The following is a 16,903-nucleotide window of genomic DNA, read 5'->3' as shown; positions in this document are numbered from 1 at the left end:
GAACTGTCTAGAAGAGTAAAGGTGGAGAAACCAACGCTTGGTTGGAATACAACACAATCAATCAGAAATGTAATACACAGATAAATAACATTGGTTAGTCAAGTTGGTATATTAATGATGTACGTACATAGCAGAGTTTTTGTTGTGACAGTCTACAATCGGCCAAAATAGTCTAAACTAGCTTCCAAACGGAGGAGAAAAAAAATGTATCGAGTTTTTCTAAAGCACATTAAAAAGAGAATGAATACATATTTGAAAGTCGGTCATAAGGACAGATCACAGTCCCTTGAAACTGTTTGTCCACGTGATGTTAAGAATCATTGGCTTCAGTCAAAAACTTCTGCCTTGGTAAGGGTCATACATATTTTGAAGATGCATGGGTATAGACGGAAATTCAGAGGGGAGAAAGTGAATACCGTTTGCCTGTACGATCCAGGTTTGCGAATAAATATGAATAAACACATGCCTCATTATTTTATAATACTGTTTGAGAAGTATAGCAATCAAGTTGCAAAAGGTGCTAGCTATTTTACAAAAAAATTGAACCGGCGAAACCTTTTGGGATAACCTGTACTTAAGTTGATCCGTCTGTCTAAGTCCTCCCGAGATTTAGGGCATTGTCAGTGGATGAAAAGACGAGAATGGAAGGTGGATACTCACAAAAGGTTGTTATAAGAGTGAGACGATTTTTCTTTCAGGCGTTGCTAAATTCCACAAAATGTTATGAAGCTTCATTTCAGAGATCCTATACAATAACATCAGTAACAAATAATTATTTCCTAATGACGTGTAAAAAAGTCGCAATAAACACACTTATGATTTGACCCCGATCTTGGCGGAAGGTGTAAATGACTGATCTAAATTTCCAAAATTATTTTTGAGGCAAATTTCCCTTTCAAAGTTTCTCATGCTTCACTTCGACGTAATAAAAAAAACGGTTTCCCTTAAAATCCGGATTCTTGTCAATAACATGAATGGGCTGTAATTGGACTGGAACATGGTAGAGTAGATCATATTTGGAAAGTTCAAGAAAGGGTAGTAGTGCCCAAGAGAGTGCCTGTCAATGTTAGTTCCCCGCCCAATTTGTGTCCCCCATTAATTGGAAATTGGACTCGTTACTAGACGGCTCATATAACAGAGTCGCCCCGAGGCAGACCTCCATGGCCAAGTACAGCAAACGTACTTCCGAATTTTCCTCGAATGAGTGGGATTGCGCGCCACCGTTTAAACATCTTACACATGTGAATGTGCATGTACTATATATGGACGACTGGTTGAGGCTGTGGCTCTATATTCGGGTTGATCCTTGGAAATGGGCACGCATGGCTGAATCCCATGTTAATTCCTCTTTATCTGGATTCATTAGGAACAATTCCTTCGAGACCTGGTGTGCAAAGGAGCTTGAACAAAGACCAAAGAAAAGCTTCCCTATCGACCCAGTTCCCCAAGATTTACCCCAAAACCATTACTGACTGGTTCCTTCCGAAATAGTTGGCGTGTCAATCTCAATCCTAATGATACAAACAAGAGTAAAAACCAAGTATGCTAACATACCACCTAGATTGAAAGGCCACGGACCCACATTCGTTTCCCATGCTGCTAGGCAGGCCTCGCCGGAATCCAGCCCATTTCCTACCGAATGGATCCCCGGAAGGACCTTCTCCACTTCCAACACTTGGCCTACCTTGGCGGAAAAATATCGCACTAGACGAACCAAGGCTCTCTTCTTAAGAGCCTCTCTCTCGACCAATGTCAGGTTTCTTCAACGGCCGACGGTGCCAGTAGATACGGCACAATGAGATGGTGAAGGTCGTGCGTTCCACTGCTCTCAAATAGGTTTAGGGCCAATTTTATCACCATTTCCTAAGTCCATATCACATTGTTTCCGGACCTGACATTCAGTCGTTGCGAGTACGTATCTGTGTCTCAACATTTCCTTGAAAAGGGTTGCCGAAGGGCCATTTTCCCCTATTTGTTCCACGAACTACATGAGGATATGATTGTCAGGGATCCATGTTTCAGGTGAAATTTGTATATTGATTTCAATCCTGAGCGGGTTTTAGGCTTATGAATTGTACTGGATGTAGCAAATGTTGGCGGGATCCCTGAATAGCAATAGTGGGCATCGTGAACGTAGATATTCATGGTAATCCCAAGAGAAAAGAGCACCACATTGTCGGGCTATCCAGGCTCCCTACGCTCTCCGGAAGAAAGGACACGCATCTCGAATACTAAGAGGCTCTCGCGAATATGAGAATGGTCCTCCCAATTAGTGCCTATGAAGAGCTGGTATCTAGCAAAGGCTCTCCAGCTCTCCATTCCCCGACTATCTTATTTAACTTTATTGATAGCCCCTACTAAGTAATAGCCACCAAGTCTCGAGTGGCCGAGTGACCAAAGGGATTCATTGGCCAGGCTCTTTGGAAGAAATCTCAGTAGTGGTCTCCAGTATCTTGTGGAATTTACCCTCGGCCGCGGAAACCTCGTTGGGCCATGCTGTTGTGGTTGCCGAGGTTATTCTATGATTTATTGAGCTTGTCAGTCTTCATGAACGAGATGGTTTGGCTATGTTCATGGTCAATGAATCATTGAGCCAATGCCAAAATACAAGTCACTCGAGAAGGTGGTTTCACGGCAAATTTCTTTTTACAGCCTTCCCCCGAACAAGATGGGCCAAGTTTGTCTCTCTGCAGTTATTAGAGAGCAATCGTGGCCATCTGGATCGGAAGGATCCTTAGATAGATGAGATTGATATTGCTCCAGGGTGGCTGGTATCGATGAATGCCATTATTTTATGTGCGACGGCGGAAAGTCAATAACATTGACATGAGAGCGGAGCCAGCCCTTAAGTTTCTCAATTCAAAGAAACCTTTGAATGGGAAGTCATAACGTATCATGGGCTTCCCTTCATCCGTTTATGGCATTAGAAGCTACTAAAACCACTGGTTTATTCTCTGCAGAGCTGTTTTTATTGAATCCGCAAATATTGTTGCTTCTATGATCTTCCAGCGCAAAAAAGAAACAATAAAAAACTGCCGCAGAATGACGTTGGCCAGAGTATTCTTTTCTTCACTCACTCGCTCTCTCCAACAAACAGGCCTTCTTCCTTCTTGTGTATAAGACCCAAAGTTTGCTGTTGCGCTTCTTTGACTTCATACACAACTCCATTCATATAGTACCTGAACTCAAATTTTCGTGATTGAGTACTATGAGCAGGAGTCTTTGAGCCCAAATGTTCTTGAGCCTTTGTTCATGGTTCTGTTAATGGCCTTTGTTTGCAATGCTCATTGCATTGCAAGACGCCGTCCATTTCTCGTGCGTTAGGCCATAAAAGGGCGTCAAATTTTGCCCAGGTGGCCTTTTGAAGAGTTTCGCAGAAAAGAGCGTTTGGGGAGCAGTTTTAATGGTAGAATCCACTGTTGGCTCTGGCATAAACGCTGAAGCAAACTTTCTTGGTCTTTACGGCCTGGCCCATGGATTACTCACCAGACATCCCATTGCTCTAAAAGCTGTAGAAAACAAAACCTTGAATAATCCTGTCAAATGCCCATGGGAACCCAAACGGGTTAAAAACTTTTCCAAGTGAGAAGGACACTAACGACCTGCTTTCTGTGGTATTCAGCATCAAATCCATGCAACCTTGGATAGATACTGTGCAGTACGTTAAGGAAAAGCCGGCCAACGAGAAAACAAATGAATGAAGCTTTGTTTGCCTTTGAAGTTGATATTAATGGAAACAACAATCTCAGCTATGCATCTTTTAAACATACCTGAACGGAACCAGAGTGACATGACTTCAAATGGTATTCACTTTCATTTTGGCAAAATAGTCCAATCTCTGGCCAAAAACAGAATGTGACGTTCGAATAATGTCTTGGAAATTCAAAGTTTTCGAGATAGTCTCGTCAGGACTGACAGGCCCCTTTCAGTCAATCGAAATTATATTGCTTGATAAATTGCCTCCTTTATATGTCGGCCATGATTTGTCGATTTTTCAAAGATTTGCAGCCTTCTTATTCGACGTTGAAGGCCTGCGTAAAATCCAATGGTAGATAGACCTCTTTGCACTTGAGAGTGAATCCCAGTTGGCACTAACAACTTTCCCATTATCGAGAGGTATCCTTCGAGGGTTACAAAGTCATCTGTTAGCCCGCTAGCTATCGTTGTCGCCATGAGAGAGCATATTGGCCTTTGCAAACCTCTTTCACCACCTACCGTCAGAGCTTCTCACACAAAGGATGCATCTCACTCAACGACGTGGAGTCCATTTTCAGAACTGTATCTTTCCGCCAAAGAGGGAAGAGCAAAAAGAGCAAAAGGAAAAAAGTCCAAGAAGAACTGGCCTCCGAGGACGGACAAAGTGCATCGAATCAAGCCTTCTTTCCGTACACAACCAACACTGTCACTTTGGCCTCTTAACTATTTCCAGTCAAAAGTTCTCGTATACCTAAGTGCTTGTTGGATTGACACGTGACATATCCATGAGAGATGTCTCAGGTGAAACTAGAATTTGTCACAAAACATCGTCTAACGTACAGATCCAAAAACTAGCAACTTGGATGTCCCGGCGTTGACATTGGTGTTGTTTTCTCGAATATCTCGAGTGGCTTTGACGTAAATCATTCCTGTCACATTTCTCGCGTAGCCTTGCCAAAATCGGGTACGCCTTTTTTGAGCCCTAATGCCTTCACTCGGATGCTCCCAAGCATTTGCATTGAGCCATTTGGCTCCCGGAGCAAAGCTAGTTATGGATACCGCGGAAAACGAGTATCGAATTTCAATTGCAACTGCAAACAAAGCGTTCACTGCAATTTGCAGGCTTGGATTTGGTTCCATTCAAGAGAAGGATACGAATAAACCATCGAATTGTGAGAGAAACCTCATTTCTTTGGAACTCTTCCTGCCGAAAAAACTGGCCAAGACCAAGGTAAAGCGGGTTTCATTGCTTAATTGGTCTCCGCTAAAGTTTTTTGACGGGACGAAACATCGCGGCGCTGCTATTATTATGCCACGTTATTTGTCTTCATTTCTGTGCAGCAAGGTCTCAACTCTAATCCGGCAGTGTCTGGATAGATGAATTGTTATCTCTGGTAAGCCTTCAAGAAGCTTTGCATAAGCGGAACCTGGAACGGTAGTTTTAGGAGACATGCATTGTTCGCCTCATTAATCTCGTGTTCTAATATGAGAGGTGAGTTGTTAGGGGATAATTTCTTTCTTATCCGCTTTAGCTAGAATACCGCCCAATCTCTTTTCCTCTCATGTCTAAGACAGGCCAAGCTCAAAGATGGTCTTTAAGCAGGCTAGAAAAGCCGTCACATATCTTTTCTTTACCCGAAAACCCGGACACAGAAGAGCAGAAGTACAAAGAGTACCAGTGCAATGGAGGGAAACAAGGGACACTTTACAGGGCTCCCAAAAAGAGTTAGTTGGTCGGAGGGCTTGGGTGGATGAACCAGATGGGTCGGTGGGTCCATAGTGTTCGTCCACTATGAACGTTTCAACTACGCAGAGATGGAGGAGGAGAGGACTCTTGTAGTATGAACTAGTAGACCCTTCTATTGTACACACTCAATGAGAGAGAAGAGAAGTGAAGAAACGACTCTGGGCCAAGGCAAGTCTCGTAAAGCTTTTTATGGCTTATTGAGTCATTTTTAGGGTTTAAATGGTCCAATTTAAATCTCTGCCAATGCTTTGGGCGAGAACAAAAGTCTGCTTACCCTAATTCCCCTCTGGCCCACCCACCGCCACTATCTTCGGCTGTCAAAAGTTTATTTTCCAGCTGCCAAAGACCCCTTTATTGGGTTCTTGGGATGTGGAACCAATAGAGGAGGCATGTCGTGCCAATGTTTTATCCTCGAAGCCATGGCTATTTATTCATGGCCGGGCCCTTGGGGAGGCTCGCATTGGTCTGGTCGGTATCTTGCCGTCCATTCAAGTGCCCTCTGTCTCACTTGGACCAGCAAGTGCAGCAAAAAATGTCATTTACCAGCCTTCAGAACCCTTCAGAATGGTTGGCTCTCGTCAACTGAATTTCGCGAGTCCATTCATCGTACTCGATCATCAAAAAGTGACGGTCGAGATTTAAGATTTAATCTAAAAATACTCCACCAAGCAAAACGCTCCTTGGATACAGATTTGGCTAGAGTACTGCTCTCTCGTCAAGTTAATACTGTACAATGTACGAGTGGTTTCTAAGCCTGGATTGGATACATTTCTTTTACGTAAGTCGTTATGGTTCATTCCACGTTTTTCTCGCTTGAGCCGAGATATTCGAACTCAGCACATGTTTGGTTGAAAAGGAATCTTGAATTTTGCTTGGATTTGACTGGATTTGGGGGTTTACTTTGATTTATCGCTGAATAAAGAGAACTCTACTGTTCTGTACCCGTGCCTTTGTAGAGGCAGAAAAGGACAGGATATTATGAAACCATGAATCGAATGGTTTTCAGTCTTTGTCCGGCATTATTGTATCGTGCTTCACAATGGAATAATCTTCAAATCGGGAACGGATTTTTTTCTACTTCAGCTGTAGATACATCGCCGCATATTGAAGGTCGGTAGTTGCTGCCAAGAACAACACCGACCTTCAGACATCCTTAAGCCTTCAAAGCTCGATTTATGGGATATTCTTCAATATTTACGAGGAAGCTCGAGACATATAAATTTGACGAGTAATTCCTCTAGCCCGTTATTTGGAATAACGAATCGCAACATTCATGTCTCCTATTGAAATCTTTAATGGCTTGAGTTTTTATCCACTAAAAGCATCAGTGCCCCTTGAGGCAGATCAAAGGTAGTGCTAAAACCAACCACTAATCATCTTACATGAAATGAAACGTAGCAATACTTATGTGTTTATATCGTTTTTGACACAAGGATTGAAGCTGAGGCAATGATCTCGATCACTAGACACCTCTTAAGTTTGCACTATTGGGATTTTTCGTCTCGTGTTCTCCCCCATTGCTCCATGTTCCACCTTTATCCTCCCAAGACTTGAACCCTAGGATCTGTGCGTCTCCAAGCGTGAATTGAGGTTTAGAAAGAGAAGAAGGCCGGTGGATAAAAAGTGGTCTCATTTTCAAGTTATTCTATCAAGTCAGAGCTCAACAAAGGAACCCATTGGAGAAGAGTAGATTTGCTCCGTCGATCTGGCTGCTGAAGAGCTCAGCACAGATAGTGGAACACCAACTCTTGATCCCCTGATGTTGTTGAAGTCCTGAAATGGAATTGTCTCTCTTTTTCTCTCAGACCTCTCCAGGGAATTCAGCTCTTCTTCCTAGCGAGGAATCAAGTCCCTCTAGACAGTAAAGAACTCTTTCACTTGCACAATAAGGAAGAGGATCACGTCTAAAGGTCCATACCCAAGACGAGTGGAACGATCAGCTGATGGGTGTACTGCAATGCTTCAATGGCTTTAGAGGTTCATGGAATGATCAGGGTAAAGCATCACCCCTTCTTCTCTGCCTTCCTTTGGGGGGGCTTCTTCAAAGTTTTCACTTCAATTCAGTAGCCTTTCGAAATTCATCCAAGGCTAATGTTAGAGACTGGCAAAATATTCTATTCAAACACCTGTCGCAGACAAAGAATGTGATTGAGCTTTGATTCCAGTCTTTGATATGAAACCGCGAGTATCCTTTCCAAGCCTCTCTTCTCGTCACTTTTGATAAATGATGTTTCATGGCAAAGCGCCCGAGTTAGTTGCAAAGACATGGTCAAATCTCTTCCAACCCTACAAGATAATCTTATATCTTAAGGTGCTCACACCAACGACAAGGATAATGGCCTTTGCTCCAATCTCGACCTTCCACTCATTCAAGTCGTTACTCTCATTATCTTGGATGGGATTCCTTGGTATTAATGACTTCCAACCAAATGATCTCAATCCCAAGAACGAGCGAGTGTTTTCTCCAAGTGTTGAAAGCGAAACCGAGCCGAGCTTGGGTTCGACTTCAAATTGAGGTGTTCTGCCGATGTTGAAGGAGAAAAATGTCCCCCCTTAAGGTAAACTTTACCCAAGTTGGATGCACCTCATTTTCGAGTCTAGGAAATGCACTCAAGTTCGCGCTCTGAATATGACCCTAAATCAAACACGGTCGTTGGTTGGTTAGCTGGTTGGTTGGTTGTTTGATAGGGTGGGATTTGGAATAGTAAAGTAAGTCAGCTTTTGGCAAGGGGAACTCCTTTGTTGGATCTTAAGTACGATCCAATAGACTAAGGTTTTGGATTTGGCCTAAAGGCTTTCTTACATATGTGGGGTCCTTGGGGGGGGGGGGGGAGCGGTTAAGTAACGACCCACAGGATGCACTTGTCATGTAAGTGATGACCTTTGCTCGAAGGAAAACTGCATCCAATTATTCACGGTTCTTGGGACCAACCATTCCTTGGCAATCTAGCTGCAGACCAATGTGGCCGAGATTTGGGGAAGCCAAAAAAGTGCATTTGCACCCATTGTTCTTGTTAGCATAAACAGTTTTTACAAGGCGAATTGCAACAAAGAGATTTAACTTAATTTGCAGGCTTTCTATTTCGAATGAGTTGGGTGCTTCACTTAAAGATGTGCAATTCAAGTAATGCTTTGGCATTAATCATTATCTTTTTATAATTAATCACGACGCACATAAGTAATTTCGTAATTCATTACATCAGTTTCGAGCTCGATAAACTGTTTTCACATGACAGCATTTAGGAAGAAAATAGCCTTTCGAAGTATATTGGTCCTGGGTGAAATGCACCCAAGAGACATTAAATGCTTTCTAACAGAATCTAGCGAGTTTCAAAGTTCTCATTGTCAGGCGTGCCTTTCAAAGACTTAAGATGACGAAAGGCAAATACCGCCATTGTTTCACTTTGATGACTTTCAGTTTCAAGATTTTCAATGGGATAAGAGTTGTTCTCCTAGTAACAAACGTGGTTCCTACAGTAGAAGACGGAGATTGGATCTAAATATTTGTGGTAGGGCCTTGATGTTCCCACAAATCGACCCACCCTCGTTCTTCTTGAGGGTACCATCGGATTCTTGGCATTCCAAAAGAAAATTCAAAGGGAGCCCATCCAATAAGCTGTGTCATAGATTTTCATTTTAAGGAAATTCAAAGTGCTCGAGACAAAAAGCGCCATTCTTATGGCCAGCCCTGTTTTACGGGGTTTGGTAGATGGAGCGACCATCTAGCTCTTTTTGTATTTTTCACCTCATTATGGTTGATATCTTCCTGTATCGAAGAATAACTGGATGGCAGAACAATAGCGAGACGAGCTTACTCAATTATCACAGAAGGCCATTCTGGGCCACGGGAAGGAGGCCCCCAGACATTTATCTACTTTTGGGTCAGAACTAGTCTACCAATATTGGAAAAAGCTCTTTCTTTCTCTCGCTCACTCTGTCAAGATGGTCTCTTGGTTGGATACAATACCAACATCTTGTCTCTCTCCGACAAAAATTGGTTCACTTCATTTCAATTGACAACCCTCTTTGGATTTACTTCTGGTAAGAAAATGGCCGCCATTTTGAGTCAGCTGTCGAGTTGTTGAAGTGTATCAGTGTGACTCACGATTGCCGGTCTCTTTGATGTTTTAATTTCCATTACTGGCAAATTAATGTCCAAAATTAGGGACTCGTTTAATGGATGATAATGAGGAGAATCTCAGGGCCATTCATGTTGTCTTAGAACCTTATCTTAATGCACTCTTTTGGGGAATCCTTGTGAACAATAACTTGTCTATTCCGACCGAGGATTGATACCATTAACCGATATTCTCGTCGAGGTAACCCTTCTACTATGTTATTTTACAACCAAACCACCTTCATCCTAGAACTGACGAGAATTTGCAGCCACGACTCGTCGTCATGGAAGAACGAAAGCAAGTCCTAAATGGTCAGACATTAAATCTTTATTTCGGGGGCTATAACGTACTGAGAGCCCTCCTAAAGTGTCCCAGAGAGAGAGAAATGCCGGTCTAATTATTATGTATTGCAGTGGCTCGTTGCCAAACACTCGGATAGCTTCCAACTTCTTTCACTTACCCACTGTCTACGTACCCTATTTCAGCAAATCCTGCGCACGAATGGCGATCAGGGAATGATCTGAACAAACTCTACGACTCGGCCACTCCCAATCCGACGGGATCTCTGTCAGGACCGTGGTTTGATATGCCAGAGCACGTCAATATCACAGCCAGTAAAAGCAAAACCACTCACCTGGTGTGCCGAATCAAGAACCTGGGGAACCAAACAGTAAGTGTGACCAATTTCAATGCGTTTAAAAGAAAAGCGCAATTCGAGCTTCTTGATCTGAGTCATCTTAAAAAGAGAAGATATTGCCATCGAATTGTACATATGTATGCATTGGGCTCATTCATGGTTTGTAAGTTATAAAAATAGAGGTAAATACATATAGATGAGAAAAGTGAGAGTCAATCCTTAACGACAAGCCAACATCATCTTTCGGTAATTTTGTGAGAGCATCAAATTGTATTGATTAGACCTTAAGCTATTGCGAGTCTTTTTTCATCAAAAGCGATGTTTACAACAAAACAAACGAATACTTAATTAAGCCGTTATTACAACTTTGGACACAAGCTTAATTCAATTTTTGTCTTTGAAGTTGATGTATAAACTTCTATTGCATATTTATTGATGTATTTGGTAACATCACAATGTGTTCAGGTAAACGGAGAGTAATAGAAACTAAAAACCACTATCTTAGTTACAAGCTCTAGACTACCACTAGAATATAAGACTAGACAAAAATCTAAATACATCCAAAGCAATGACTCACCATATGATTACTCATCGCTCCTGGTTACCAATTCAAATACTTTTTTCAGGTTTCGTGGCTTCGCCACAGTGATACCCACCTATTGACCACTGGTTTGTACACCTTCACTCCAGAACGGCGGTTTTCAGCCATTCACCGATCTAGCTCTGAAGATTGGGTACTGGAAATCCGGAACGTTCAATTGGAAGACCAAGGTGCGCCCGCGAGAAAAATTCTCTAATGCATACAAATTGGTCTTATGAGACATGGCATTGCCAAATATACGACAAGAAGCCAATCGGTTCTTTTCGGTTTCATCATTGGAAATCTATATTCTTGTTCCCAATTGGAACTGAATTGGAAAATGTGCACAAAACTGGAATTTCAAGACCGGCCTTTTTGTTTCAAATATTTCAGGAATCTATGAATGCCAGGTCTCCACCACTCCTGTGAGGAGTCAACTTATTGCCCTACACGTAGCAGGTAAGTTCCTAATCATTTTTTTTTCGTTTGGCTTTACCTTGTTGATATATCATTGGAACCTAAAGATGATCCCATCTTCTCAATTGAGTTCTGAAAAAGTTCCAAATTGAAGCCCCATTGGGAAAGATAAATCGAAGTCCAAGAGGCGTTCGAGGGGGTCTTCGTCACCTAAGCACTCAGGTTTTTGACACATCTGGATTTGATCTTGGCAACCCATCGTGCCAAAAGGTGACACTCTCGCCAGTTCTGAAGTAGAGCGAACAAATCCCAAGATAGTAACCACGATTTGCGGTGAAATATGTTCCATGCCAATTGGATGGGCGTAGAAATGCTTTCCCATCGCAGATATCCATACTTGGTTCAAGAGAGAAAGAGAGGGGTCAAAATTTATTTTGACCGGGTTCGCATTCGTTTTTTCCAGAACCGGTGATCACCATGCAAGGAGGGCCTGAGTTGCACATCAAATTCGGTTCCCGTATTAATATCTCTTGTGAGATATCCAACTTTCCCAAACCAATCACCTATATTGTATGGTATAAGGATGACAAGGTAAGGCCGATCTTCGGGTCCGGATGTTCATATCATTCTATTATGGCGGTCCCATTGATAAAACGGGAACCAAGACGCATTTTCGAACTCGAACATGGCCCAATATCAAGGGTCCAGAGTTTGAAAAGTTTTCCCATTTTTCACAGGCCCACTCTTCATGCCTTATACACACACAAGCATACACTATCTCTAACACTTAAACACAAATTGTGAGGGGCTCCGACTAGCCATGGACTACTCCATCTTTGACCTTCAGGTGTGTTCTGTTCTTCTCCTTGAAAAGGCAAATTGGAACAGAGACCCTCGGGTGACAATAGGTCAGGCTGACGAGGTATTTGAGAAGGCTTAAAGTTCCACATTTCGTAGTCCACGGACCACGGGAGCAAAAATAAGTTGGGAGGATATTATTTGCTTTGCTGATAAGGGATTGTCCTTTGATGGAAATCCAATCAATTTAATCATATAACTTCCATCTCCGCCCAGTAAAATGAATTATGGTTGTAAAGGACCATCCTCGTGGGTTATTGCGTTCATCTTTTGGCATCCTCATTTCACATGCATATCAAGTTCTGAAACCTTGGCCTGGAAAAGAATCCGTTTTGTTTGGAATGATAATTTATGGCCTCCTCTCGATGGGCTTCTTTATTGGTTCTGGTGGGTGAATTGATCCAGAAAAAAAGCTAATGGTTACGCAGAGGAAAGTTCAATAAGCCCATAAAGAAAATATGCCAGGAGTGTCCTTTGTTTGGTGCAAAAAAATGGAAAATAAGACATCACAGATAGCAAATGATTTTTGTGCTTTCAGCCTTTACTCGAATCCGACAGGATACTTATCAGGTAAGTTTTTAAACAATCATTCATAACGATCACAAATTGTGTACTCTGGTCTACGAAGGGCGTCAAAGTTTTTTAATGAAAGTCAAAGTCAATCTAATACAGTTGGCAGAGTACAAATACTCCCTCTGAAATGCGACTGAAGTGAACCCATGGATCGAGCAAATCGATGACCCAAGTTACAGCTGCGGTAAATGCCACTTGAGTTGGATCCTAGTCGTATCTTGACCTTAAACTTTTTTTGGTTTTTGGGGTGGGTTTTGTCTTCCATAGCGGTGGCTCGTTGAAATAAACTTGGGATCAGACTATCTTCAGAGTGCGGGACCCTTTCGTCCCTTTGGATGTTCTTTGAAAATGGACGGAAACAAGTATGAAGAAAATGAACAGACAGTTTCAAGCAACTGTCACTCTCATTATCGAAACTTTTCTCGGGGAACTATTTTTCTTCCGTTCCTCTTCTCCTTCTCGGGGGAGGAACATGGCGAGCCCATGACACGACATGTTCCCAAACAATTTAGTGGAACGACTTGGGCCCCTTGGGCTCTGCTTTACCACTATGGTCCAAACCGACGTCAACGACAGCAACAACAACAACAACAACAACGAAAACTGTATCATAAATACACGTTTAAGGGCTCTGCGTGTGATTTCTGTTTCCTGTGAATTGCACTGCTTTTCATCTAGAGTGACATGCAGCAGTAGAGCCCTAGTCAAAACAAGATTTACTACAAAAGAGACGGTTCATTGACATCAGAGCGATTTAAAGAGCAGCACAAGAGTGGGGAATTCACATACGAAAAGTTTTGTTTAGTCCTATCCAGTAGTTTTTCCTGATCCTCGGAGACTTTGGGTTGAGAGCCCAGACGAGATGTGAACTTTATTTGAAACTTGATGGACTTGGTAAAATTGTTCCCTTTGGATCAAATAATTGCTCACAGTGACAACATATTTTACCCGGTCCCTTTTTTGAGATTGTGAAACAAGAGAAAAGTTAGTTTTTTTTTCAAGGTACGGGATGAAGGCAGAAGTTTGTTTTGTGTCTGTGATCTTAAAGTTGCTTGTTGTTTGCTTTTTGGTCCGTAACAATATTGTTGTAAAGTTTTTCTCTCGCACCCTTCGCTTTTTGGCGGATAATGAACTCTTTGAAAGAGATACAACAACGACACCAAAGGCAGGTCATCCAGACGTCGAGAAGTGACAAAAACGTCCCCCAGACATGAATTGTTCCTTATGTCCAAATCTATTGAAGGCTTTGAAAAATCCAATTGCCAAATACTGAAAAACCTGACGTTTTGGGAAGAAGCACAAGAGCTCCTTTTTGTATTAGCAACATGCATGGGATCGAGAAATGCCTTCATTGGTCGTTCCATTTATCTCTTTTTGCATCTCTATTTCAGTCTGGGCAAGTCCAAAGAAGAGCAGTCAACGTCCACCTCCACGACCACGATCCCTGTGGAATCTCAATCTGAAAAGTTTTCCATGCCCATGGATGGAACCTCCTCGTCCTTGTCCTCTTCATCGTCGAAGGTCACGCAGATCCTGGGTCAAAATCCCACATCTGGGACTGAGGCGGCCAATAACCAAGGCCAAGGATCGAACGGAGGCAGGAATCGAAGCAAGAGGAAGATGCTTGTCACATCGTCGTTGTTGGTGAAAATGGCGCGATCCTCGGACACGGGCAATTACAAATGCGCATCTGAAGCGGGGGAATCCAAGCCCACTTCCATCCATGTCATTACGGGTGAGTTTCCAACCATGTGTGTATTCTGGTGTCCGCTTCAATATGTGCTGACACGCCTACAGAAGGTCATTCGTTCTTGAAAGTTTCCTAATTTCTAGATTCAATCAGGCATACCAGTCTTTTTTTTTTCGGTGAGTGCATCATTCCACATGCAACCTTGAAGGTCCCGACCTTGCATTTTTGACCTTTTTTGTAAATCAGCACCGAGGTGTAGAATTAGCCGGGAAGCAGAGCAGACCTCGAATGTACTTTAAATAAGTACACAATTGTAGCACATGCTCGGTTTGTCTTGATAGGGGACCTTCAGTTGCCAAGTCATGCCTTAATCCCTTGCTTTTCGACTGGATGGATCATAATCCCAGCTATGGGACCTTGATGGCACACTCCAAATCTAGTGAAGAGCTCAACGCTTCGGCCTGAAATAATATGAACTCCATGTCCATCCAAGTGGAACGACCATGTGGAACAAAGACACCCAAGCAGATATACTACCAGTGATTGCTGTCCATTGCCATACATTAAAAAAGGACCCATAACCCCGGGAGCGAGCAAGGTCAAGTGGGACGCCATAAAATCCCTCATAACACCTGACACTCGAGCGACCCAAGAGGCCTCATATCGTGGCGATATCCACCGAGTGGATGTGGGGGATGCCAGAGCTTTATGGCCTTCCAGACAATGCTTACAGGACATGCAGTGTACAATGTAGATGGAAAGTGCTTCATGTGAGAACGAGACATGACTTATCAGATACGTACCATTATGTCTTTTGAGCAATGGTGTCTCTGGTCCTTCTTGGGCCTTTTCCCTTCCGCCTTCCGCCTTTCTCCACTCCATTTCCTGTAATGATCGCTCGCAAATCTTGGCTTTGCACTACTGATGTGACAGGTTCCACTGATACTTTTTGGCAATTATTACCTGAAATCAATGGGCAAAGATTTTATGAGAGGAAGATGCTCGAAGTCTCAAAGAGATATAAATTCAAGTTAGCTCGAGCATTGCACAACCTGATCAGCGATGTTTGATTTTTGGTTTCCTGATCAAGTTTTCTCTTGGTAAGTTCATCCAATTAAGGGAACGGGAGTTCTGCTTTATTCGTAAAAGAAAGTTCCATCATATTTTAGAGAAAAGATAAAATAACACTTTTTTGTAGCACGCTTGCAAGCTCAACAAAGTTTTGTTTTACTAGGGTGCATCCCCGTCATAGATGATCATGGTTCCACTGAGCTCCCAAGAGAATGAAAACCCAGCAATATCCGTTTTATCCTTGACAGCCTATTAGGACGTCAGCATTGAATGACATAATTAACGGAGCATTCACAATGTCAACCTGAAGGATTCATTTAAATTAACCAAGCATCAAAGCGTTTTCCAGGTTCACCTCCATTTTAAAGGAGGGAAAAAAAAGACTAGTACAGTAGCTTGGAGGGAGCAAACCCAAAACTCTCCTTTTCCGTGGTTTAAATTCGGTTTCAACCATCGAAGAAGTTCCAGGGTGTGCACATGCCTGTCTAGATGAGCCATCATTTTCAGGCCAATCCCTTCGAGTAGAGGCTGGCCAAGGACGGAAGGCCAAAACTAAGGCTCTTGCTGGGTGGCCTTGAGCCTCTCGATTTCACAACGCTTTTGAGCCTTGTTCATCATCATTGGGATGATGACCAATGCTGAGCCAGCGGGATATTTCTACGCTTGAAAACTGATTTCGAAACATTGAAGTTCGGCACTTTTCTCGGGTTGTCATCGTATCGATCAATGAATCAACGTCAGTCATATTTCCTTCGCACTTTCAGGGGTTAACAGGTTCTAAAGCTATTGAGATGATTGGTCATTTAGATTTAGTTAAGGGAGGCTAGAGGATATCGTCCTTCTCATCTGACAGCTCATACCTAGCTATTACTGCATATCTATCTATTATAAGGTAAGTATTGATAAATGAGAATTGAGGGGTTGGAGACAAACAAAGGCCTCATTAGTAGTTAAGGGCTCAACACTATGACTTATTATTAATATTTCTAGACTTGCAGCGCATTCCTCTAAGGATGAAACAAAAGCAGTTTGAACGGAAATCTAAGTTTGCCTTCGGGAATCGAAACAAGCGGTGGAATTAAAATGATTGTTATGTACTTTATTACTTTTGCATTTTTAATCTTTGTAAAAATTAAAAGACAGCCAGAAAACCCAGACTTTCACCCGACTTGAGATGAATTTACAATCGACAGACCATCGATTTCAATTGATTGTCCATTTGTGAGAATCTTTTGATTTCGATTAGACGCCTCTATCATTATTATTTAACGTATTTTTATCACCTGAATTCGATTTCGGCATAACAATAGTCTACAATTGTTAAGGAACTACTACAATATGAATTATGACTGCATGAAGTACGAGGAACCAAATTCAGTTTATCGATATCAGCAGGGGTTCTAAACCATACAATGTAAGAATCCTTTTCTGTTGACCAAGTGGAACCCAGAAAACTCAAACGTTACAGAATCTGATTCAATAAAGTTCGCTTCCCAAAAATCAGGCTCCATATTTT

General features: G+C 42.3%; 1 protein-coding gene across 1 annotated transcript in view; it reads left to right on the top strand.

The window, feature by feature from the left end:
- LOC131878945 (neural cell adhesion molecule 2-like) overlaps nt 1–16,903 on the top strand; it is a 45,605-nt gene that overhangs the window by 26,879 nt on the left and 1,823 nt on the right. The window contains exons 3-8 of the mRNA XM_059225108.1: nt 10,047–10,231; nt 10,825–10,969; nt 11,172–11,237; nt 11,659–11,786; nt 12,592–12,623; nt 14,018–14,361. Of these exons, the coding sequence (XP_059081091.1) occupies nt 10,047–10,231; nt 10,825–10,969; nt 11,172–11,237; nt 11,659–11,786; nt 12,592–12,623; nt 14,018–14,361 (900 nt within the window). The remainder of the gene's footprint in view (nt 1–10,046; nt 10,232–10,824; nt 10,970–11,171; nt 11,238–11,658; nt 11,787–12,591; nt 12,624–14,017; nt 14,362–16,903) is intronic.

Source organism: Tigriopus californicus, chromosome 4, assembly GCF_007210705.1.
Source record: "Tigriopus californicus strain San Diego chromosome 4, Tcal_SD_v2.1, whole genome shotgun sequence".
NCBI lineage: Eukaryota > Metazoa > Arthropoda > Copepoda > Harpacticoida > Harpacticidae > Tigriopus > Tigriopus californicus.
This window is presented reverse-complemented; position numbering and strand designations above follow the sequence as displayed.